This window comes from Melanotaenia boesemani, chromosome 1, assembly GCF_017639745.1.
Source record: "Melanotaenia boesemani isolate fMelBoe1 chromosome 1, fMelBoe1.pri, whole genome shotgun sequence".
Classification (NCBI taxonomy): Eukaryota; Metazoa; Chordata; class Actinopteri; order Atheriniformes; family Melanotaeniidae; genus Melanotaenia; species Melanotaenia boesemani.
The window spans coordinates 5,849,894-5,874,992 of NC_055682.1; the positions used below are offsets into that span (position 1 = coordinate 5,849,894).

At 37.7% G+C, this 25,099-nt stretch overlaps 1 protein-coding gene across 1 annotated transcript; it reads left to right on the forward strand.

Annotated features, from left to right (window-relative positions):
- Nucleotides 1–4,385, forward strand: LOC121642612 (low choriolytic enzyme-like). Its single transcript, XM_041989382.1, has 8 exons — nt 1–114; nt 982–1,012; nt 1,089–1,130; nt 1,448–1,585; nt 1,701–1,821; nt 3,397–3,575; nt 3,729–3,810; nt 4,096–4,385. The coding sequence occupies exons 1-8, from the start codon at nt 61–63 to the stop codon at nt 4,253–4,255; spliced, it is 807 nt and encodes a 268-aa protein (XP_041845316.1). The 5' UTR covers nt 1–60; the 3' UTR covers nt 4,256–4,385.
- Nucleotides 4,386–25,099: the final 20,714 nt, after the last annotated feature.

Genomic DNA, 25,099 nt, shown 5'->3' on the forward strand with positions numbered 1-25,099 from the left:
CCAGACTCAGAATCCTTCTCTCTCTCAGACTCATTCATCTCTCTGCAGAGGACCACCATCATGACTCCAACTTTCCTCTTCCTCCTCATCCTCTCACTGACGGATGTTTCTATGGTAAGTTAAACTCTAAATGTATGGCTATTATTTAAGTGCTCAGCAGTCCTCACAATTTCAGGTTGGCATTAACTAGGTTTTAAAAGAAAGAAATGCACGGTCGTGTGCTGGTATGACTTCTGTGAAGAGTAACAACAACTGAAAACTGTTGCAGCGGAGCTTTTCTTCTGTAGGCTAACTAACAAATTAGCCGTTTCTGCCGTTTTATATAGCAAGTAACAGTAAATGATCCGACTCAAATGTGAGAATAAAGTAGTTGCTGGACTACCCTGCTCTATTTCTAACATAACGCCAAAATAAACTTCACTGTTAGATTGAATTAACTTATCTATCCAGCAGAAAGCCTGCAACCTCTGCATCAGCTTTAAAGTCCCGCTCCTTCATCAATTGACTCCATCTGGTAAATGCTCCACCGATGTAAATCCTCCTTTGTTCCCGGTTATTATTTCTTTTTCTTTTTTTGGCTATTTTTACCTGGTCATCCATTTCAATGAAAACTGGCAAGTTAAATGGTCATCTTGGCTTGTTTACACCAACCCCGCCCCCTCCCCTGTGAAACAGGACTAGCAGGTAAAACGCGTAAGGCTAACAAGTTTGTCCCCTTTCAGCTACTGTATTCAAAGATGGATATGCAACATGGCAGCGTCCAGTTGGGTACGCTTTCATTTGGATGCGACTGTGATTACACTTTGGTAAAATTTATGAAAGCGATACTTGATTTTTGCTAACAAAAAGCCAAATAAGCTACACACTGTACCTTTAAGTATTTTTAAACAATCTGTTGTTAATTTAATGGTAATAATCTGAATTCTTATTTAGCATGAAGTTTTTTTAATGAAATTCTGAAATGTTGTTTTTGTGTTGCAGAGTGCACCGATTGACAGTGAAGATCAAACAGGTGAAATGAATCAAATATCTGCATGACTGACATCTGACACACTGATTTAAAAATCTGTGTTTAATGTTTTCTTCAGGCCAATCGATGGACATCATGCTAAGACCCCAAACTGACCCAAGTAAGAAACAAACTTTAGAACATTAATATTACAGATGAAACGTTTACTGGGTTACAGTTGGACAAAATAACAAGAAATAAACTTCCACCAGTTCAAATAATAACTAATTCATTAAAAAATTCTCTCAGTGAAAACTTTAAACCATAACCTGTTTTTCTTTTCTAGATGTTAAATATACTTCTTCATTTTTTACTTCTTTTATTTATACACTGTGGGTCCCTGAGCAAGGCTCTTATGTTTGTAGCATATCAATGAGACATATTTCCCTCTGACATTCTTGGTTTGTACATTTATTGGAGACCTTTTTTGTGCTACAGAGCCACCTGTGTTGGAGGATGACATTGCTTTGCCGGATACTTCCAGCAGGAACGCAGACCCATGCACTGCCAAAGGCTGCAAGTGGCCTAAAACTGGACGCTACGTCTATGTGCCTTACTACATCTCTACTAACTACAGTAAGCAGCTCTGACATAAACATTGATACAAAATTTAAAAAAATCACAATTAGTTTTTTTTTTTATATATATTTTAGTAAGAAGACTTTTAATTAACTGATAAACTTTTCTGTAGCTTCTAAAGAGGCTAACATCATAATGAAAGGTCTGCAGAGCTTCAATAAGTCCACCTGCATTCGCCTTGTCCCGTGGAAACCAGATGATCGTCATTTCCTCTCCTTCGAAAGTAGAGATGGGTAAAAACAGACACACACACACTTGTGCGAACAATACAACACTGAACTGAATCCTCCTCACTGACCAGATCATAAATGTTCAAATTAGTGCTGGATAATCATTTAAAGTTTTAATTACATTGTGATGCACAAAATAATTTAATAAATTTGTTTATTGCATACTTTTTTAAAGGTTTGGTAACTTTTTGTTCACAAAGATTTTAAATAAATAAGCTGCTTTTTAACAGCAGTACTGTCCTGACACAGAAGCAGTAAAAACCATCGAGTGTGTTTCCCTGCTTAAGCTGGAACAGCAGGGCGGCTGCTAGACATGGAGCTTTCTGACTTTCCTGTTTCTCACATCACTTTTTTCTTTTTACTGGACATTTGACATTTTCTTCATTCCAAACTAAAAGAAAATAGGACAGGATCATTTGATTCAGCTAAAATGAAAACAATTGTGAATGTATACAGTACCAGTCAAAAGTCTGGATTCACTTTACCATTGAATCTAATGAGAAAATGTTTCCTGGAGTGAAGTGCTAACTGTAACAAATTTCCTGTATTAAAAAAGTGACATTTCAAAGGGTCTACTTCATTTTTGGCTGTAAATTTGTTAGTTTAGTATTTCTTTAATCGGTTAACATAGTTCATATAGTAACAGACTGATTTATTACATGTAACTGTCATGTTAAAAATGTTACTGAGTTCACCAAAATAGTTAGAAAAAAATGTATTTTTTCTCCCCTGGTCCTTAGTCTCCTACACACAGTGTGTGTAGTAAAAGAAAAAGCTGTGGCTGCATGCCTACTGCATGAAATATAAAGACAGCTTAAGCTTGTCACATACTTTGTAAGAACAGACGACTTTGTTCTCTTTCTCAAGATGGTAAAAACAAAATCAAACTTAACAACCATGGCAACGTAAAAGATTCATGGAAGTTTGAGGATGGGAAGGTATGACAACGTTTGAAATGGACGTCCCTATTTACGTATGTAAGGGAGCATAAATGGACCTTTAGCATAACACCTGAATGTCCTTGGGGGAGCTCCCCTTAGCTCCCCTGTATTTTCAACCATACCCTGTCCATACCTTTGTAGCACATACAACAAGCAGCATAGGAATCTCAGCATTTCTGCAATGTGAGGGGAAATCTATTTTTAACGACTTTTGAAGACAAAATAACAAGAAATGCTGTAAAAAAGTTTTGGGATTTACAATTCCCATAGTAACTTAATGGATTCAGCTCAATGAGCATTCACATCCTTACAACAAAGTCCTTCTATCTCAATCTATTAATCAAATACATGCAGCTTTAACTTGATGATTTTTTTCTGTAAGACATGAAAAAAATGAGTCTGTGATGGTAAAAAGAAAATGTAAACTATTAAATGAAAGTTAAATCATAACTTCAAACATTTTGACATTAACAGCTGAAGAGGGTTTACGTGTGTTTTATGGTGTTTGCCTTAAGAAGACCTCCTTCTGTTTGGTCTGCTGAAATTTACCTGAGCAACACATCAGGTCATGAATATTTGTAAAACATGCTACCAACAAGGTCTTTTTTTAAATCTCGTTACTGTGTGTATGTGTCAGGTGCTGGTCCAAAGTGGGTCGTCAAAAAAAGGGACAAATTATCTCGCTGGAAAAAAAGGGCTGTTTGTCCAACCACACAGTGCAGCATGAGGTTCTTCACGCTCTGGGCTTTAAGCATGAGATCAGCCGCTCCGACAGAGACGAATATGTCAAGATTCTCTTCGAGAACATTAAGCCAGGTCAGCTCACACTAAAATTTAAACTACAACTTTTTGTGTGTTTCAGTCATCCCAACAGACAAGACGTGAGACTTTCAGTTCTCTGAGCCTGAACTGTTTTAAAATTGTGTTCCTGACTTTAAATCAGCCAACATGTTTCTGTTTTTGTTGCAGGAAAGGAAAGTAATTTTAAAAAAGTGGAGACAAACAACTTGAGGACCCCCTATGACTTCAAATCTATCATGCAATATAAAAAGTAAGTTTGTGTAAGAGCATGTGTGTGCATATGAAAATTAATTTTAAAAAGGGGAGGTTGGATGGTGTGTCATTTCGTGCTTGTTTGGTGCTTTGTTAATGTACATGAAAAGGCAAAAGGATTTATGTATTTTTTTTTGTTTTTTTTTCCTTGTTGGGGATAGGAGTGGGGGTATAATCTATATTGGTACAAGATAAGGTTATGTTCCTCAAAAGAGCCTAATTGTATTAAAAAAATGTAATTTGATCTCATCATTATTTTAATCATGTTTTTGTCTTGTTAAAGGTACGCCTTCTCCAAAAATGAGATGCCAACCATTGTTGCCAAGTCTGATCCGAATCTTGACTTTGGACACGCCAAGCAAATGAACAAAAACGACATTATTCGTGTCAACAGGCTCTATAACTGCTGCTCAAAGAAAACACCCTGTACAATTTCCAACTGAATCACTTGTGCTGTTACTTGTGCTTCAGACTTCTGACTGGATTTAATTGCTTTCTCTCCTTCAAGCAGAGCATAAATGGTCAGCTTCTAAATACCTCACTTACAGGGAAACTGGTGGATGATGAGCGTATAGCATCTCATTCCTGTCAAGTTCTAGCCCCGGGGGGTATTCCAAAAAGTGGGTTTACTAGTTTAGCTGGCTATATTAACCTGCACTAAACGGCAATCTTGGGATTTCTGTTCCAAAATGGCTAATTTAAGTAAGTTAATATGGAAACATATGCTGTGAACAGCCTGGTAGGGAGTAGGTCAATATTTCTTATTTAAATTTTTGTCATAGCAACTATATATTTGAAGTATTCCATTTCCAGGCCCGCCTTTGCAATCTGGCACTGGAGGTGGACTTCATAGTTACCTTGCAGTGAGGGATTGTTGCGGTCGCCCTGAACCTGTCTTCCATACCTCAGACCACTTCTTATTAGCTGTGAAATAGGTACTTCTCATTGTGGTGAGCCTAGAGCAATATGGAAATTATTGGGAATTATTGACTTTGCTGGAAATCCTCGGCCAAGCGTCACAGTGGGTGGTGGCGGATGCAGCTGTTTTTCTTTTTTCTGATTATATATATTTGCTTGCTTCTTATTTACTTTAAATTTGGAATAAATATTACACTTAAAGCTGATTGTCTTGTGTCATCTAAAGTAAAAATAGCCTGATGAAATAAAAATTCTAAATAAGTGAAATATACTGTTGTCATGATGTACTGTGAACATTGTCTGGTATATTGTGTATTAGTAGCTTCCTCTGAAGTAAGGATACTAAATGGAAAGAAGTTTTGATCAAAAGGAAAATGAACCTTAAGACAAATTGTTGTTTTAAATTTACACAAAAATGTTTCTATGGTTCAACATTGTTAGGTTTAAAGATCAAACTATAAATTCAAAAAAGAAGAAAATGAACATTTGAAATGTTTTATTATTTTCCTAGGCATCTTTTAAATGTGCAAGAAGATGACAAAGACAGTTATTTAATAAGAAAACAATCTTCATTTGACTGTAAATCTCTTTCACTACAGATCTTGCTGCTTTTCTGTTAAAAAGAAAATTACTAAGAAAAAAAAAGATTTTTAATGCTATGTTTGTGAAGGATTAAGGCTTAAGTTAGTTTTCTGCTTCTTACATTTAAAATTAACAGTATTACAGAACAAACTCTACAAGAGAAATCCCTTATTTGTCAGTACCTACAAAATGCACTGAAATGAGTCCTCTGCACCCAGATTAAAAAAAAATAACAACTCATAATCAACACAAGTAGGAAATGAAGGAATGATAAGAGCTGCTGATCCTACATGAGCATAGATACCCATAGGTTTTAGTAAAAGCAAAAGTTTAGAAAATATACACTGACACACCATAACATTACACTGAGGTTCGGAAATCATTATTATCACTGTTAAAACCAGTAAACCAATATCATCATAAGTACAAGTCATCACCTGCATGAGGTCCCGTAAATAATGTAAAACAGCTGAAATGTAGTTAGAAGCACTAGGAATCCAAATACAACACTCAACACCTGTTACCTGACAGGCTCCGCCCAGGTCAGCCAGGAGGAATCCAGAGCCATCCCATTCTCCAGGGACGACACATAGAGCCTTAAGCTCAGGGGTCAGGGACTCAAAACCAGATGAAACTGGTACAAAGAGAGAAGTTCAATAGCCAACTGATCTATATGAAAAGCATTACGACCAATACCATAAGAGTGATTACACCACCTAGAGACTTAGACCATGGAGCCGACCTCTTCCTCTTATGGAGGCCAGAGTGACGCCTGCAGGAACAGAGCAGTAGTTAAATTAGAGGCCACACGTGCATAAGGAATAAGGAAGGCTAAGTAAGAAATACCACACCAGTTACCTGAAAGGAAGAGACAGATAAGAACGGTGACCACAAATCTACACAACTGTGGGACAGCTAGAACCCCGAGAAGGTGTGTGTGAAACAGCATATTCATACCATGAAGACCCAAAGAAGTAAAATGCACATCATACAAGCATAGCAGCAGGACTACATCAGACATGTGACGTGGAAATCTGTTTTCACAATTTGCAGGAAATAATATTACAGTGTGAGGAAGTCCTAAAACGATGATGCTCCATCCAGAACAGCTGGAATTTGTGAATTTCAGAGCGATTTGCTCAGCCAGCACACATGTTTGTTCATCATGATGATCAATTAGGTGACGTTTCACCCACTCCTGTGGCTGTCAGCCTCCATGTGAACAAGAAAAGAAATGAAGCAGATGAGTATTGCTCCACAACATCTGCATTCAAGCTCCCGTAGTCATCTGAAGGCTGTGGTTGTTGCTAGTCACCACTCAGGGAAAAGGGGACAGGACAACCCATGATGATTCATCCTGGTGGATCAGATGAGTCGAGATCTCCCCCAGAGATGGAGATGGAGGGGGGCGGTGAAGATTTAAGATTTCCTGCTGGTGCTGGGACAGATTGCAGTGGCTGGCCAGGAAGACCTCCCACAGGGGCACCTGGTAAGGACCCGTGAACCTCTGAGCCGTTCAATGCTCCTTCTGAGGTCCTCACCTACAATCCAGCCACCCTGCATCAGTGTGTGTGAAACCCGTCCTCAGCTGGTTTTGGGAGAGCTGCTGCCACCACCTGTAAGGCCTCAGAAAGCACAAGGAAAAGGTTTCGGAATAAACCAACACTGAATCCTCACCAATGATGATTCCAGGTAGGGCCGGCTCAATTCCAAGACCAGGAGGCCTGCTAGAGAGAACCTGAAATGGACTGAGGTTCAACCTTGTCCGGTTACACATCCTCATGCAGGTCAGGGGGAGGTAGAGAGCCGTCAGCATGCAAAGCAAAGAATGTGAAGGGAGGGGCAGAGGAGAGAGGGAGCAAGGAGGAGAAGTAGGGAGACGTCGAGCGAGAGACGGCGAAGTGAGACAGACAGAAGTAATGGTGCCTGCCAAGGTCAGCAACCCAAGACACGTCCCAAAACCAGCTTACCGTTCGGTTTTTAGACCGGTGTCTACGCCGCCAGAGCAACCAGCTTTATGAGAGAAAGATGTGGACAAACAAGCATTCTAAAACACATCAACATTCACTCAAACCACAGGATAGTGCTACACATGCACATACCAACATAAACATATCAGATATTTATTATAAAATCTGCTTGTTTCTGTAATCTAGAAAAACAAGTTATTATAAAATAACCAAATTGTACAACTGGATCCTGAAGGCCACTGCTCCGGTATCACCCCTGTGAAAGCAGCCATCATCAGCAGTATGATAAAATGAATTAAACAGCACAAGCGCATGTGTACACGATGATAATATCCTTCCTGTAAAAGTTTATCCCAAAATGTCACAAGGGTCAATGAAGCTGTCTTTCGTTTACTTTTTGCACCATCTCTTCATAAAAGATAAGATCTGTTAAACTTCAGTGTATTAACAGAGTTTTGTATTAAATCATGAACTATTTATGGTATGAAATCAGAACGTCTCACCATCAGTGTCACATGGTCACATGACTGCTTCCATCTCCGAGTCACCTCTGCCGGGGATCAGTCAGACGGCAAACCGCCTTTTGATTTTATGCCCAATGACCCTTCTCACCACATGGGTGTTCTCTCTTTGGTCAGCAGACCTGGATGGTTTTCCAACCTCTGGCCCCCACCACCTACAGTACCTCAGCCCAGTGGCCACGCCACCACGGAAACTGGGCCGGAAAGGTCACACAGTTTTCTTGTGACCTTTGGTCTTGTCCTCTGAATAAAACGCATGATCAGGTGCGTTGTGGAGGATGGTGTTTCACCATCCAAAAGCAGATGTTTACACGTCCATCAAACATCTGGTTTCAGTCTCTTTGAAACTCGAAGCAGAGAAACTCTCTGGTGGCAATTGCTGGAGATCTTGAATCCTATAGAGCATAAGCCGTCTTTTACCCCTTTTTTTTGTTTTCTTTTTTTTTTTTCCTTCGGACTCAGAGTTCCTTCAGTATGAACACACTGAAATCCATTCAGAACAAAATTCTATTGAATTCTTACCATATTTGTTACTCATAAAACTCATAAAATAAAATTACTTATGAAATCAAATAATTCTCTTGTGACAGAGGAGCTGTTGCTTAGAGTCTACATTGCCCATTTTTACCACAAAATGGCCCCTTACAGTCGTGAACGTCTTCACGGACTCCGAGTAATAAGTTTACCCGGCCACTCTTACCCGGTGGCCTTTTCCACCGGGGCACCTCTGGGGACACAGACGGATTACCAGCTGCAGGTCTCCCGCAGCTAACACCGCGTACGCCCATGCGGTCCAGACTCACAAGCCCAAACAGACCCCTCTGTCTCCAAACCAGCTTCACAACTTAATTAAACAAAGTACTTTTAACTCACCAGACTTATCTCGCCAAATCCTGCCCGACAACGCCATTTGTTGTAGAAAAATTATCTGGAATGAGTAAAAGTATATAAGGTTTATTTACAGGAGAAGTATTGAAAAAAGAATTACTTGCAAGTAAGAGAGTGGTCGTCCCGACTCGCATGGAGTCGGCAGAGACTCTGATGATTCATCGGAGAGAAAATGTTTTATTCAGCTGCTCCCCAGCTGAAGGTCAAACTGCAAAATAATAAATGAGGAATAGACGACTGAGTGGCAACACTTTCTTCCAGTTTTCAGACAAAGCCCACATACCACAACAAGCTGATATCCCAAACAACTATTGCTATCTAGCAGGTGGAAAACCAGTCTCAACTCTGCCATATCAGAGCTCTGGGAAGAAAGTGGTCAGTCTGACCTCACACACGCATACACAACAAAAACTGTAACTTCAGTATTCTGTAGAATGAGAAAACACAATATTAAAATGTAAAAGTGAATGGATTAACAATATTAAACTAATAAAGAAAACTGAATATACGTGTGATTATTATTAGTATATATGAGTGATTACCATATGCAGCTAAATTTCTTTCACACTGAAGTTGCAAAAGGTCTCAGAAACTGAATGCATCAAATGTGATACGTATGGTATTTAAGGGTTAGGAAATTATTTATCTGGATGTCCATGACCTAAGAAATTCTTTTCTGAGGGCTACATAAAGACTTTTGTAAAAGTAAAATATTGGGAACTAAAAAGTGTTGTCATTCATATGGAGTTGTTAGACATGGTATCAGGCAATATCTTATTATATGCTTAAAGATAAAAACTTTGAACTTTCCATGATTATATTGTGTAGTTTTTCATATGTTTCTTCATTTATTTCTTAAGGTATTTCTTCACCTTTCTTCATGTGATTTTCTTCATAATTTCCTCTATTAAAAAGGAACTTGCATAACACCACTACAGAAGAAAAATACTAAGAAAAAAAATATATATTTAATGTTATGTTTGTGAAGGATTAAAGATTAAGTTTTCTGCTTCTTACATTTAAAATTAACAGTACTACAGAACAAACTCTACAAGAGAAATCCCTTATTTGTCAGTACCTACAAAATGCACTGAAATGAGTCCTCTGCTTTTAACCCATCACCCATGCATCGTGGTGAATCAGTTATCCTCCATCCAAGGACAAATCCTACTTTGGCTACATGCTCAAAATTCTTCTTCATTGTAGAGAGACAGTTAAACTGTAGGAGGATAATAAGCCCAAACACTCAATATAGTTTTGAGACTGCCATCAGTTTTACTCAACAACAGTCTATCAACTGTCATGGATCTGTTTCTATCCATCTAACAATGATCACCTGTCAGGAAAGTCATGGAAGATTACTAAGTTTGTTTTTAATACACTTTTATTGCTTCCTGCACCTCGCTGTAATGCTTTGACTGTTTTATTTGAAGCATTTTGAATTGTCTTGTACATGATGTGCTTTACAAATATACTTGCCTTGCCTAGTATGATATTTTCTTTTAGATTAATTTTCTCTTGCATGCCTGTAATTAAGTTTCTAATTGATAAAAGAATTCTCATTTTAGACTTTTTTTATAACTCTTGATTGTAGCATCTATTGGCTACTCTCTCAAATAAGACTTAGATATTTAGATCAGATAAGAGTTTAAACTCATGACAGTGAAATGCTGTCAACACTTAGCTTTAAAACTGAAAAGAAAAAACAAACAAACAAACAAAAAAAAAAAAAAAACACCTGAAATACAGTACCTAGTTACTTTGACATTTTCTAAATAATAAATTACAGTTCTGCATCAACTTACTTCTTTATGTCTTAGGAACTTAAGGGTAACTGGACTTGTTTTTGTCTTTTTGAAAAGTTTAGCCTCTCATTGGAAAGGCTTCTTCAGTTCCAGGCTTTTAGAGAAGCACACACAGCGTCGTTGGAGCTTTGTCTGCCATTTTGTAGGAACCTGACATAGTGTTGTGTGCACTGATAACAAAATATCGATACTAGAAATACTAACTTTTTCTGTTCTAGACTTGATTTTCATGTTATATGAAAATAATAATCTGAGAGGAGCACGTTTTTCTCTGGGAGGAGCAGCTGCAGTGGACCGGAAAGGACGTTAACGGAACATTTAAAAATGTTTTCATCAACGATCCAGGCAACGTTCTTTAAGCATTGCAGCCCAACTTTACCAGAACCTATAACCTGTTAGTTGTGCACGTCTACAGCCTCTCAGTTACTGCATCCACACCAAACAGTAAACTGTCATCAGTGAGTGTGTGTTTTGTCAGCTAAAAGAGAAGATCCTGTTGAAGGTCAGTCATTTCTGCCGGCTTAAAACCTTTATTTCCCTCCTGAAGCTTCGCTCAGCAGAGCCAGGCTGCCATGGAGGAAGGATCAGCTGTACAGCTGCACCAACAGCCTGTGACCTGCTCAGTGTTGATTGACCAATAGGCCAGGATCTGCCCCATTTACATAATGAGGCAGAAATGCATACAGAAATGTAAAACGGAGGTATACAAAAATATGCTTGGAAAAATAGAGGAAGAACATGCAAGAGTGGAAATAATGAGGACGTGAAAAAAAAAAAAAAAGTGTAAATAAATAAAATGTTACATGAAAATAAAATATAGGAATAAATAATTTTGGGGGTAAGAAAATGTAAAAGGCCAATAATACAGAAATAAATACAGGCATAAAAATAAATAAATAAATTGAACTGAAAATGACATGGGAAAGTAAATAAATAGGAATATCAACACAAAGTTAAATTAACAATTAAAAAGGACAAAAGAAATATAAATTTGTGTCATGTTTTATAGGTTTCTCTGTGGAATTTAAAAAAAAAAAATTCTTAAACTTTTGTATAGTTTATTAGCACATCAATTTGTTTATTGAGCCAGTTTTATATTTGTGTATTTATTTTTAATTTTGGCAGTTTCGGTCCTCCGTACTGATGGCAGATGTACTCCGAAACATCTGAAACGGTCCTGAATGTTGTGACTGAATATCTGACAGAACAAAACTGGGACTCATATTGACCAGAGAACAAACACAATCCAGTCATACAAACATGGGCGTGTGATCCAGATCAGCACTGTTTCATGTAAAATTCATGTACTTGTTGGGTATTGAGTGTACCCTTACTACATAAATTCTCAGGTGTAGCATCTCACCTGTTCTCTCATCATCCCGTTCATCTAGGTGGCACGTTGTAAATGCAGCTATCTTTACTTCTGCTCACATTAAGCCCAAACTGTCCTTTATATGAACGCCACTGCCAGCCAGAGGCACCTAGAAAAGTTTCTGCAGGAGTCCACTGTTCTCTGGGATGTGTTTATCACCACTATGCCTACATGATGGAAACAGAATGAAACTCTGAAGTTTAATTTCCTTTTTGTCCGTTGATCACTAAGAGCTGCTGCTGCATTCGAGTATAGTTAAAAAGATGAACTACTCATAAATTCTGAACAAGACCAAGATGAAAAAGACTGCTGAAATGATGTTAATAGAACGTAGGTTCTTCTAAAATGGATAATCAATCTCACAGTTCTGTGTACGGAGATGTTGGTGCACATTCTCTATAAGCTGTAGTTTGGCCAGTCATACTCGGGGGTTGTTGAAGTCACATGAGTATCGTTGACCCACCCAGCTATGGTTAGGCTTGCTAGGATCGTTGCTACCTGTTAGTTGTTCACCTACCTGACCAACATGTGATGCATTTTAGTCAGAAGACTGTATCTGTGAATGGATTTGAAACTGCCTGAGAAGGAGAGGCAGTTTCAAAAACCCTCAAAAAGAAATAAATTAGTTTAATTAAAACTCTTACTGGGGATCTACACCAACATTCTTTTTATGCATAGATGTTTAACACTGTTTTCCTAATTATATTTTTGTGGGTGTGTATGTGTGGTTGTTAGCTAAGGCCTTCGTTGTTATAATTATTCTACAGACATAGAAGATTTACATAACACGAATGAAGAAAAATAAAATTCTGGCACTTACTAGCTCTTAAAATGATGTAAATACCACATCTAGTTTTCTATTATTACTTCCTCCATCGACATTAAGAAGGTAAGAAGCAGCCACGTGCTTATAATCAAATTAACTTGATAAAGTGATCCTCATCAGCGTACTCATCTCTATAAAAGCAAGTGTTGATGCCTTAAGCATTCAGGTGTGTGTTAGCACAGTGCCAAGGAAGAAAGACATCAGCAATAATCTTCGAGACGCAACTGTTGCAGTCCATCAATCAGCAAATTATAATGTTATAAAGTTATAAAGTTTTTTTAAACTATTTGAAGTCAGCAAGTTGTTTTTTTTTCCTGTTTCTTCATTTATTTCTTAATATATTTCTCTGTGTGTTTCTTCATGTGTTCTTCAGAATTTTCTCTATTAAAAAGGAAGTTGGACTTCAGAATAAAAGAGAAGTCAACAATAAAAAGAAAAAAAAACATTCACTTTAACACCCTTTGGTTTCTCAATGCAAGTAAGACATGTTAAATTTACCTGTGTGCTTCTTGCATGTCAGTGTTAAATTTATTTATATAGCACATTTAAAAGCCTATGGCAAAGCAAAGTGCTTTACAGTAAGAACAGTCATCAACAGTAGGAAACAACAAAAGCAAAACCATAAAAAAAACAACAAAACAAAAAAACAAACAAACAAAAGAAAAACAAAACAATACAAAACAAAAACAAGCTGATGGTTGAGATCTCAACAGCCAATGCCGACGCACAGGGAGTTACAGAAGTCCAAGCATGATGAAATAAAAGCATGGATAACTTTTCTAGATCAGCCCTTCTTGCATATAGGGTTTGACTTTGGCTAGAAGCCAAATCTGAAAGAAGCTAGCCTTGACCACTGAGCTGATCTGCTTGTCTAATTTTAGTGACCCATCAATGATAATGACAAGATTCCTTGCCTGTGATTGTATATGAGGTGCTAGTGGGCCAAGAGAGCTGGCAAGGACCTGGACCAAGTCAGGGCGACCAAACAGGACAATCTCATCTTTGTTTTTATTTAATCTTAAGAAATTGAAATCCATCCATTTCTTAATATCCCTCATGTAATTAAACACAGCAAGAACCTTATTAGAAGGGACCTTTAATGGCAAGTAAACCTGCACATCATCAGCGAAGCCGTGGCAAGGAATGATCACGCTTCGTAAATATCAACCCCAAGGGTAGCATATAAAGGAAGAACAGTAGAAGGCCCAGAACTGACCCCTGGGGGACCCCGCAGGTCAGAGGGGCAACCCAGGAGGAAAACTGCCCCAATTGCACACAGAAGAATCTATCTGTGAGGACCAGTCCATAGTGGTGCCTTCAGTGCGTAAACAGTACTTGAGTAGTGACAAGAAAATAATGTTATCCACTGTGTCAAACGCCTCTGTTAGGTCTAGAAGTATCAAAAAAGGCACAAGGTTTCAATCAAGGTTTAAAAGAAGATCATTAAAAACTTTCAAAAGATCAATTTCAGTGCTGTAAAGAGGCTTAAAACCAGACTGAAACAATTCTCTAAAACCTTGGCAATAAAAGAGAGTTTAGAAACTGGCCTGAAATAAGACAGAACCCAGGGATCCAAATGTTTCTTCTTTAAAAGAGGCTGCACCGTATGCATGGAAAACAAAATGTCCAAAAGACCATAGATTGTATAAATAAAACTTACTAAGAAGGGTATGTTAACTATGTTACTAATACTGAGCAGAAAGTAATATTCTTCTAACACACCCGTCCTTGAAGGCCGGTATCCTGAAGGTGATACCAAATGAATGGGTCATTAACAGACTTGTGCAGAACTTGACAACAAGCTGTTAGTGATCAATTTTATTGAATCAGGTGCGTTGCAGAAGGGAAACATCCAATACCTGCAGGACACTGGCCCTCAAGGACCAGAGTTGGATAATCACTTAAAGTTTTAATTACATTGTGATGCGCAAAATAATTTAATAAATTTGTTTATTGCGCACTTTTTTAAAGGTTTGGTAACTTTTTGTTTACAAAGATTTTAAATAAATAAGCTCCTTTTTAACAGCAGTACTGATCTTACACAGAAACAGTAAAAACCATCGAGTGTGTTTCCCTGCTTAAGCTGGAACAGCAGGGCGGCTGCTAGACATGGAGCTTTCTGACTTTCCTGTTTCTCACATCACTCTTTTCTTTTTACTGGACATTTGACATTTTCTTCATTCCAAACTACGTTTGAAATGGACGTCCCTATTTACGTATGTAAGGGAGCATAAATGGGCCTTTAGCATAACACCTGAATGTCCTTGGGGGAGCTCCCCTTAGCTCCCCTGTATTTTCAACCATACCCTGTCCATACCTTTGTAGAACATACAAGAAGGAGCATAAGAATCTCAGCATTTCTGCAATGTGAGGGGAAGGAATAACAAGAAATGCTGTAAAAAAACTTTGGGATTTACAATTTCTGTAGTAACTTAATGGATTCAGCTCAATGAGCATTCACATCCTTACAACAATGTCCTTCTATCTCAATCTATTCATCAAATACATGCAGCTTTAACTTGATGATTTTTTTCTGTAAGACATAAAAAAAAAATTAAATTAGCCTGTGATGGTAAAAAGAAATGTAAACTATTAAATGAAAGTTAAATCATAACTTCAAACATTTTGTGTTATGCGCGTGTTGTCGGAGGTGCGGACCCACTTGCAGGCAGTCAAGGCAGGAGACAGGTCAGTGCAGGTGAAAATGAGTTTATTAAACTCAAACTCAGAAGCAGGAAACACACGGTACAGGTGCATGAGCCACACACACACAAGGATCTGACAATCCATAACTGAAAACCAACAGCATTTAAAGACAGAGGGAGTAACAAGGAGCAGGTGACGTGAATGACAAATCAAACCAGGTGGGGTAACGAGCTAGGAACAGAAACCAGAGGACATGAAGGAAAATAGAACTGGACATGACAAAAACCCAGAAACCCAAACTATAATCAGAACTAAATAAACCAAGAAACACAAAAACCCAGTAACCATAACAGAACCCTAACATTTTGACATTAACAGCTGAAGAGGGTTTACGTGTGTTTTATGGTGTTTGCCTTAAGAAGACCTCCTTCTGTTTGGTCTGCTGAAATTTACCTGAGCAACACATCAGGTCATGAATATTTGTAAAACATGCTACCAACAAGGTCTTTTTTAAATCTCATTACTGTGTGTATGTGTCAGGTGCTGGTCCTATGTGGGTCGTCAAGAAAAGGAACAAATTATCTCGCTGGAAAAAGACGGCTGTGTGTACCACTCCACAGTGCAGCATGAGGTTCTTCACGCTCTGGGCTTTAAGCATGAGATCAGCCGCTCCGACAGAGACGAATATGTCAAGATTCTCTTCGAGAACATTAAGCCAGGTCAGCTCACACTAAAATTTAAACTACAACTTTTTGTGTGTTTCAGTCATCCCAACAGACAAGACGTGAGACTTTCAGTTCTCTGAGCCTGAACTGTTTTAAAATTGTGTCCCTGACTTTAAATCAGCCAACATGTTTCTGTTTTTGTTGCAGGAAATGAACGTAATTTTAAAAAAGTGGAGACAAACAACTTGAGGACCCCCTATGACTTCAAATCTGTCATGCAATATACAAAGTAAGTTTGTGTAAGAGCATGTGTGTGCATATGAAAATTAATTTTAAAAAGGGGAGGTTGGATGGTGTGTCATTTTGTGCTTGTTTGGTGCTTTGTTAATGTACATGAAAAGGCAAAAGGATTTATGTATTTTTTTTTGTTTTTTTTTCCTTGTTGGGGATAGGAGTGGGGGTATAATCTATATTGGTACAAGATAAGGTTATGTTCCTCATAAGAGCCTAATTGTATTAAAAAAATGTAATTTGATCTCATCATTATTTTAATCATGTTTTTGTCATGTTAAAGGTACGCCTTCTCCAAAAATGGGAAGCCAACCATTGTTGCCAAGTGTGATCCGAATCTTGACTTTGGACACGCCAAGCAAATGAGCAAGAACGACATTATTCGTGTCAACAGGCTCTATAACTGCTGCTCAAAGAAAACACCCTGTACAATTTCCAACTGAATCACTTGTGCTGTTACTTGTGCTTCAGACTTCTCACTGGATTTCATTGCTTTCTTTCCTTCAAGCAGAGCATAAATGGTCAGCTTCTAAATACCTCACTTACAGGGAAACTGGTGGATGATGATTGTATAGCATCTCATTCTGTCAAGTTCTAGCACTGGGGGGTATTCCAAAAAGTGGGTTTACTGGTATAGCTGGCTATATTAACTTGCACTGAATGGTAATCTTGGGTTTTCTGTTCCAAAATGGCTAATTTAAGTAAGTTAATATGGAAACATATGCTGTGAACAGCCTGGTAGGGAGTAGGTCTTGCTCAGGCCAAGCTTAAAATATCTCCAGCTTAATGATTTGATGGATAGTCACTATAGTGTGATCAAGTCTGTGAAAACCACTTTGATTTAAAGAAATGAACAGACACTTCCATTTTCAATATGTTATTTAAATTTTTGTCATAGCAACTATAGCTTTTCAAGTATTCAATTTCCAGGTCCGCCTTTGCAATCTGGCACTGGAGGTGGACTTCATAGTTACCTTGCAGTGAGGGATTGTTGCGGTCGCCCTGAACCTGTCTTCCATACCTCAGACCACTTCTTATTAGCTGTGAAATGGGTACTTCTCGTTGTGGTGAGCCTAGAGCAATATGGAAATTATTGGGAATTATTGACTTTGCTGGAAATCCTCGGCCAAGCGTCACAGTGGGTGGTGGCGGATGCAGCTGTTTTTATTTTTTCTGATTATATATATTTGCTTGCTTCTTATTTGCTTTAAATTTGGAATAAATATTACACTTAAAGCTGATTGTCTTGTGTCATCTAAAGTAAAAATAGCCTGATGAAATAAAAATTGTAAATCAATAAGTGAAATATACTGTTGTCATGATGTACTGTGAACATTGTCTGGTATATTGTGTATTAGTAGCTTCCTCTGAAGTAAGGATACTAAATGGAAAGAAGCTTTTGATCAAAAGGAAAATGAACCTTAAGACAAATTGTTGTTATAAATTTACACAAAAATGTTTCTATGGTTCAACATTGTTGGGTTTAAAGATCAAACTATAAATTCAAAAAAGAAGAAAATGAACATTTGAATGTTTTATTATTTTCCTAGGCATCTTTTAAATGTGCAAGAAGATGACAAAGACAGTTATTTAAAAAAAAACAATCTTCATTTGACTGTAAATCTCTTTCACTAAAGATCTTGCTGTTTTTCTGTTGTTTAAATGTTGGATAATTTGGTAATGCAGGGTAGACCCATCTGGCCAAGTTTACAGACAGACAGATACACACTTTTATAATCACAGCAGCTATCAGAAGTTACATAAAGGAAAATAATTAATATGAAATATAAGAGAAATGTAAACACAAATATAATAAACTTTACAGTAGAGACCACACAACTTGCTTAGTTTCTTAGAAACTAATGAGCAAGAAGTGAAGGCTTATGAATGAATACATGAGCTTTGTATTACTTTGAAATCTGATAAAATGGCTAATAACATTCATTTTCTCTACCGCTTAGTCTGATTAAGAGTTGCAGGGAAGCTGGAGTCTAATTAGCAGGCAAGAGGCTCCGGGCCAGCGCCGGTCCATTGCAGGACCAACACAGAGAAACAAACAACTACTCACCTCACTCCTGGGGAGAATTCAGAGTGACCAGTTAACCTAACCTAACATGCGTGTGTTTGGACGGTGGGAGGAAGCCGGAGAACCCAGAAAGAACCCATACATACACAGGGAGAACATACAATCACACAAAAACCTCTCTGGGAGAGGCTCGAACCAGCAACCTTCTTGTTGTGAGGTTGCAATGCTAACCACTACACCATTGGCTAATAACTATTTATATGTAATTGTTGATCAATGATTCCTTAATGATGAGTTCATATTTGGGGAATCACTAACATTGACTTCTTTCCTGGTGAGTTTCCCATATCTAACAACTCCTTTACTCTTGACCAACAGCAGTTCTGCAGTACTTCATTGTTAACTTACTATTCACTAAGCTTTTAGTGGCCCCTGAAGTAAGTTCATTAATGAACAATTAGTCCCTGGTTAGGTTTCATTTTAAGACTAACGGACCATTTAATAATTATTAAGTAATTATTGGCTAGATGATCTGATTTCACAGGAATACAAGGCTTAGGTAATCATTAATGAACAATTAGTTCCTTAATTTCTCACTAAAACACACACACACAAAATGAAGAAAACCACACATTTTATTTGCGACTTTGGATGAGGCCTTTGAATTTCCAGCTCAGCATAGTTTATCCTGTATTGATGACCATAATAAATGACTGTAAGCTTTAGAAGTTGCAAAAAAATATGTTCTGTGAAATAAAAATATGTGCAGCACCAATGACGTGCGGTGAAGTTTATGGTTGGTGAGGCACTGATTTACAATAGTAAGAACTGAAAAGAGCATCTTATATCAATATTCATTCAACAGCATGCAACTGGTAATTCTTCATATCCTATCTGCCCTAAAAGTCGCTAGAAATTGCTAAATGACATCATCTAATAATGTGTATAATAGCCTGGTACATGGAGGCTGCTGTGGAGAGGAATGTCATGGGAAAGGCAAAAATAGACGAAAAGACAAGCTAAAAAATTTCAAAAAGGGAAAACTAATAAAAATAAAACAAATTCTTTGGTTAATATTTTCTTTTATTCTGCTTTAATTTCATTAATTGTAGGTTGCTTTCTAATTAGGAGGCTGCAACATTTCACAACACTTGTTTTCCTCCATACTCTTCATTAATAGACATTAATATCTGATGGTAGCCCGAGATCATCCTGCAGCAGCTTTGAACATTTCATTTTCAGCCTGGTCATGAAGCAGGTGATCATCTCCTGCTCTGAATGCAGAAGCCTCTTCTGGTTGCTTTTGGACAGGGGAGGGGCCTGCGCAGCAGCACCCACTCCTCATTGAGAAGAATAAACTACTTTCATATACATTCGTCTACAAAAGGTTTGGATCTGGCAGCTCTGCGGATGCGGACTCTCCCGCAGCTCGGCTGGTGGTATCGATGATGGACAGTGGATGACTTGCGGTGATATGGCAAAAGATGAAAACTGTCCAGCTTTAGGTCAGTCCAAAAAGAAACTCTGTAGCACTGGTTCTGAAGCCTTGGTCAGCCTGTGTTAACCAGTTATTCAAAGTAAAGATCAAAATTTAGGATCAATATTAAAAGTCCAAAAGATAAAAACATAACTAAAGGAAAGCAAAGTATTAGCTGGAAGAAGGAATGAACTACGGAGTTAATCAGTCCAAAAAAGGAACAAAATTGATCGTGCATCTTGAATGCAGGCCCAAACTTCGGATAGGGTGATGTGCTTCACATCACTGCAAACTTAATTCTCTGGCAGCATCTCTCTCTCTTGCGTTCAGACGAAGTTCTAACTCTGAAAAAGAGCCATGTCTGGAAAGGATGGGTTGAAGAGAACTTGAAGTCCACTTAAGGAAGAGAGCACAAAAGAGGAAGAACCAAACTAAAATCTTTGGTCTGAGTTCAAAAAGTGTGAGTTTGAAGACCCGCCCCATGAAAGGATGTGGGGCCATTATCTTGACCAATAACAGTCTTGTGGGCTGGTTTTGGGCCAAATAGCAGATACAGAGACTGGTCTGATCATTTTGTAAAGAGTTATCAAATTAAACATTTTGTGAATATATCTATATAGCCTTAAATGAGACATCATTAAAACCCTCAGTGAATCATTGCAAAGACAATAATAATAGGAAAAAGGTTATATCTCACACAAACACAGTAATAAAGTTTCAGGTCACCAATTAATCAAGCTTGTTGATTAAACCTTGTACAAAATGATAATGTTTATATGCATGGGCATGGTATCAAGATAAAACACATATGTATGTATGTATCTATTTAAATGAACATTTTAGACTAGTAAAGTATAATCTTTACTCTTCACACAAAAGTCTTGGTCTTCTCTGTTTTGGGACACAGAGAAACATTAAGACACTTTATTACCCTCTGGAATGTTAAGATAAACGTTTCTTGGTGTGTTGATCCAGGTGTTCTCTTCCATTAGCTGAAAACTGCAGGAAAGGGGGATTTTTCTTTATCAGTGAAAGAAAAACACCAGTTAAGAAAGAGACAGTTTCAAAAGTGGACATTGGGATGAAGAGTTGCATCTGGGATCCTTTGGTTGTTAATTAAAAAAGCAAATTTATGTTGCAGAAGATTAAAGTTCAGAAATTTCCCAGATCTCGTAAATAACTTAATGAAGTCCTCCCCAGTCTTTGTTGACCTGTGGAGCTGGAAACCAAGTCATAAATTTGAGTCAGACCCCCACTTTGGGCTTGGGAGACCGTTAGTCTGTAAGGAGAGAAAATCCTCAAAGATGTTTAATTCAGTCACGATTAAACAAAAGTTCCAATCTTTATTTTGAATACGTTGGAATCTGCTACATTATTCTCTGTTTTTTCCCCTCATTCTGTCTTCCAGACATTCTGTGGTTTGACATTTATGTAAGAAATTGATGATAGATTTGTTGATTTTTAACCACTTGTCTAAGATTAGGTCATAGAGACAACTGATCAGGAGGGAAACCATCACTTCATTTGCCCAGTGACACTTCCCGGTTCCTCGTTAGGTGTTCCAAGGCCAGACAGGATATATGAGTCATCCAGTATGCTCCAAGTTTCTCCCAGGATTTTGTCCCAGTTGGGTATGCTTTAAAGATCCCCAAAGGAAGGCAACAAGGCTCTCATTATTTAGATCACCACACAAACTTTATGACTTTCAGTAAGGTTTGGAACAAAGTTCCAAAGTAAATTGAAAACATTACCTTTTAACCACTCCTTTATCACAACAACAAACTAATGCAACACCGTCTCACTGCTAACAAAGCACCAGTCCTTCTGTCCTTCTGTCCTCTTGTTTGACGTCACTTGCAAACAAGACCCCAAGATACCCAATCTCCTCTACATGAGGCAGGGACTCATCCCTGATCCAGAAAGAGCACTTTTTCCTCTTTCAGTTAAAAAGCATGCCTGCAGATTTAGAATAGAATAGAATAGAATAGAATAGAATAGGCTGATTTGTCATTATACAGTTGCTCCACTCAGCTACTGTGCCAAAAAAGAAAATGTATAAATATAAAATGATTAAAGAAGGTAAAGAACACATAATAAATAGAACAAAATTAGAGAAAAAAGAAAAGAAAAAAAAAAAGAAAAGATGACCTCTGAGCTGATTGGCCCGAAATGGTGACCAAGTAGTGGGTGACCAAACAGGTGGTGGGTAGGATGTGAGGGGTCTCCTGTGATTTGGGATGGCCTTGATTGTTTGTGAGACAGGAGGTTCTGTCTTTCCGGGCAGAAGGCAGCTGATGGTTTTCTTGTGGTGGTGTTAAAAAGCCTCTGCTCAGTCTTCCTGTTCACAGAAGCAGAGCCAGCATACAACACATCAGAACCACGTCATCAGCATAATGCAGAGATGAAACCCTAAAACCCCCAAGACAGACACCCTTCCCTCCAACTGCAATTTGGAGTCTTGTCTGTGAAGACCACAAACAATGATTGATGATTACAGCACATCCTTTATGATCTGGCCTCCCCTTGAAATACTTTTAGAAAGGCAGGAAAATGATTGTTTAAGGCCCTTTAAAAAAGTTTGAACTCATGGAAGCAAAATAAATCTCACAGTTACTGAATTGTAGATATTTTGTGTTTTGTACATGAATGACTTAAGCTGACATTAAAAGACTTATCAAACAAATGAATGCATTCCCTTAAAAAGCCTTCTCTTTTAAAAATATAATAAAAAGATAATAAAGTTTCTTTGAAGCCAAACATAAATAAATGAAGGGTGTTCTTTGGGAAGCAGGAAAAGCAGTAATGAGAGGGAAAATAATTTCCTTTTCTTCTCATAAGAAAGAAAAGGAAACTTTGAGAATTTCAGAGTTACAACTCAGAATTAAATCCTTAGAGGACACTTACCATGTCTCCCCAGAAGAATACCTATTAAATGCTATAAGGAAAGCTAAACGTGAACTTAATGAAATAATAGATAAAAAAAACCGCAATTCTTGGTGCAAAGACTTCGCTTGGAGAATTTTGAGCATGGTAGCAAATCTGGAAGGTTCCTGGCTAATCAGTTAAAAACAAACAAGGAGAAAACAACCATCTCCTCTGTCAGAGATCCAGAAGGAAACTTCAGCCATGACCCTGACAAGATAAACTCCAAGAAGCTCTCCAGTATATGCCCAACAATAAAGCTCCAAGTCCAGATGGTTACCCAGCAGAATTCTACAAAGAATTCTGGACAATGCTGGCACCCACTTTCTACAATATGATATTAGAAATAAGGGAAAAACTAAAAATACCTTCAAATATGAACCTAGCCAATATTACTCTACTATTAAAACCAGGTAAACACCCGACATTTCCATCCAGTTACCGTCAAATTTCATTAATAAATGTAGATCTCAAAATAATTAGCAAAGCTTTGGCCAGAAGAATAGAAAAAATAACTCCTCTAATAATACATCCTGACCTAAACAGGCTTTATTAAAGGTAGACATTCCTCTACTAACATGCGTAGATTAATTAACATCATAGATTATTCTACTCTACATAATCTGGAATCCACAGTCATTTCTTTAGACGCAGAAAAAGCATTTGACCGAGTAAACTGGATAAAAATATTATATAACAATCCAAATGCATGTGTGAAGACCAATGATCAAACCTCTCCAAGCTTCTGTTTGCAGAGAGGCACCAGACAGGGCTGCCCTCTTTCTCCATCACTCTTTGCTATTTTTATTCAACCCCTAGCTGCTGCCATAAGACAAAATAAAGAGATTAAAGGAATCCATGCCAAAAATATAGAACACAAGATAAGTCTTTATGCTGATGACGTATTACTTTTCCTCCAGAACTCACCAACATCTCTCCCCCAGACAATCACACTTATTAACACATTCTCATCAATATCTGACTACTCTATTAACTGGTCTAAGACTATTATTATGCCCATCAACTGTGACCTACAAAACACACCCAATACTACAATACAGTCTGGAAACATTAGATATCTAGGCAAAAACATTTCTCCCAGGTTATCAGAACTAACAAAGCTAAATTATGTCCAGCTACTTAAAGCAATAGAGAATGATCTCTCACGGTGGAGGCTCTTACCCATATCACTCATGGGGAGGGTTGCCACAGTTAAAATGATGGTTCTATCTAAAGTAAACTACCTGTTTTCAATGATACCCACTAAACCATCCTCCAGCTGGTTTAAGTCACTGGACTCACATGTATCAAAATTTTTATGGAAAAATAAGCCATCACGTATCAGTCTAAAAACTTTACAACAGACTAAAGATAGAGGCGGATTGGGGCTACCCAACTTTAATCATGTTTTCTTAGCTAACAAGCTGCAGTATATCTCCAAATGGCTTAAACCTAGCAGTCTGGATGAATCATGGTTAGATGTAGAGCAAGCATTGTGTGAGGATCTGTTTATCTCTGACCTGCCATTCATCAGCTCAACCATCAAAACACATAAGTGTTTTAAAAGCATCAATATCAGTTCCTCTTTAGTGGCTTGATGGGATTTTCTAAAAATAACCAAATCCTCACTTTTTCCATGTAAGTTTACACCCCTCTGGAACAACCCTGACATCCTGCAAAACAAAAAGCTTATCAATTTTACTCAATGGAAAAATAAAGGAATAAAACAGTTAGAACATATAATAGAAAATGGAAACGTCTTGTCATTTAATATTCTCACTTCACAATATGGAATCAGTAGCAAAAAATGTTAAGAATATCACCAGCTTAAATCTATTATATGTAAAAAAAAATATACCATTAATCAATTAAACTTACAGCTACCTATTAGGGTGGCAGAATTCATGAATCTCAATGCCCCAAAGCTATTATCAAAAACATATAGACTATTATCCAAACTAGAAGACTCAATCTGTCTTCCGACTTCAAAATGGGAGGGTGACTTATCCAGTAACTTTAATAAAGATAAATGGTCACAAATATGTTTAAACACCTTTAAAATGACTAAGAATTCAAATATTCAACTAATACAATTCAAAATTCTGCATAGAACTCATTATACATCTGAGCATGCGTGAGGTGTGAGCGTGAGAAAAGCCAAAGCTCCTGAGAAGAGTCCCTGAAAATTTGGAGAAAGAGTGGATTTTGTAAAAATCCTGAAATGTGAAAGTGGATTAAGAGTTCAAATAAGACGTTATGGTCAGGACGAGGAGAAAAAGTGCCGGGAAAACAAGCTCTGAAACAGTGGAGGAGAAAAACTGTGAAACTCTTGAAGCGGAGAAGGAAGCGGCTGCAATCATGACAGGTGCTGTGAGTCA

Excerpts from the sequence above, each read along its gene's own strand:
- LOC121642612 (XM_041989382.1), top strand. The coding sequence starts at position 61 with ATGACTCCAACTTTCCTCTTCCTCCTCATCCTCTCACTGACGGATGTT. Across the intron at positions 1,013-1,088 it reads TGACAGTGAAGATCAAACAG|GCCAATCGATGGACATCATG; the intron begins GTGAAATGAATC and ends TGTTTTCTTCAG. Across the intron at positions 1,586-1,700 it reads CTACATCTCTACTAACTACA|CTTCTAAAGAGGCTAACATC; the intron begins GTAAGCAGCTCT and ends ACTTTTCTGTAG.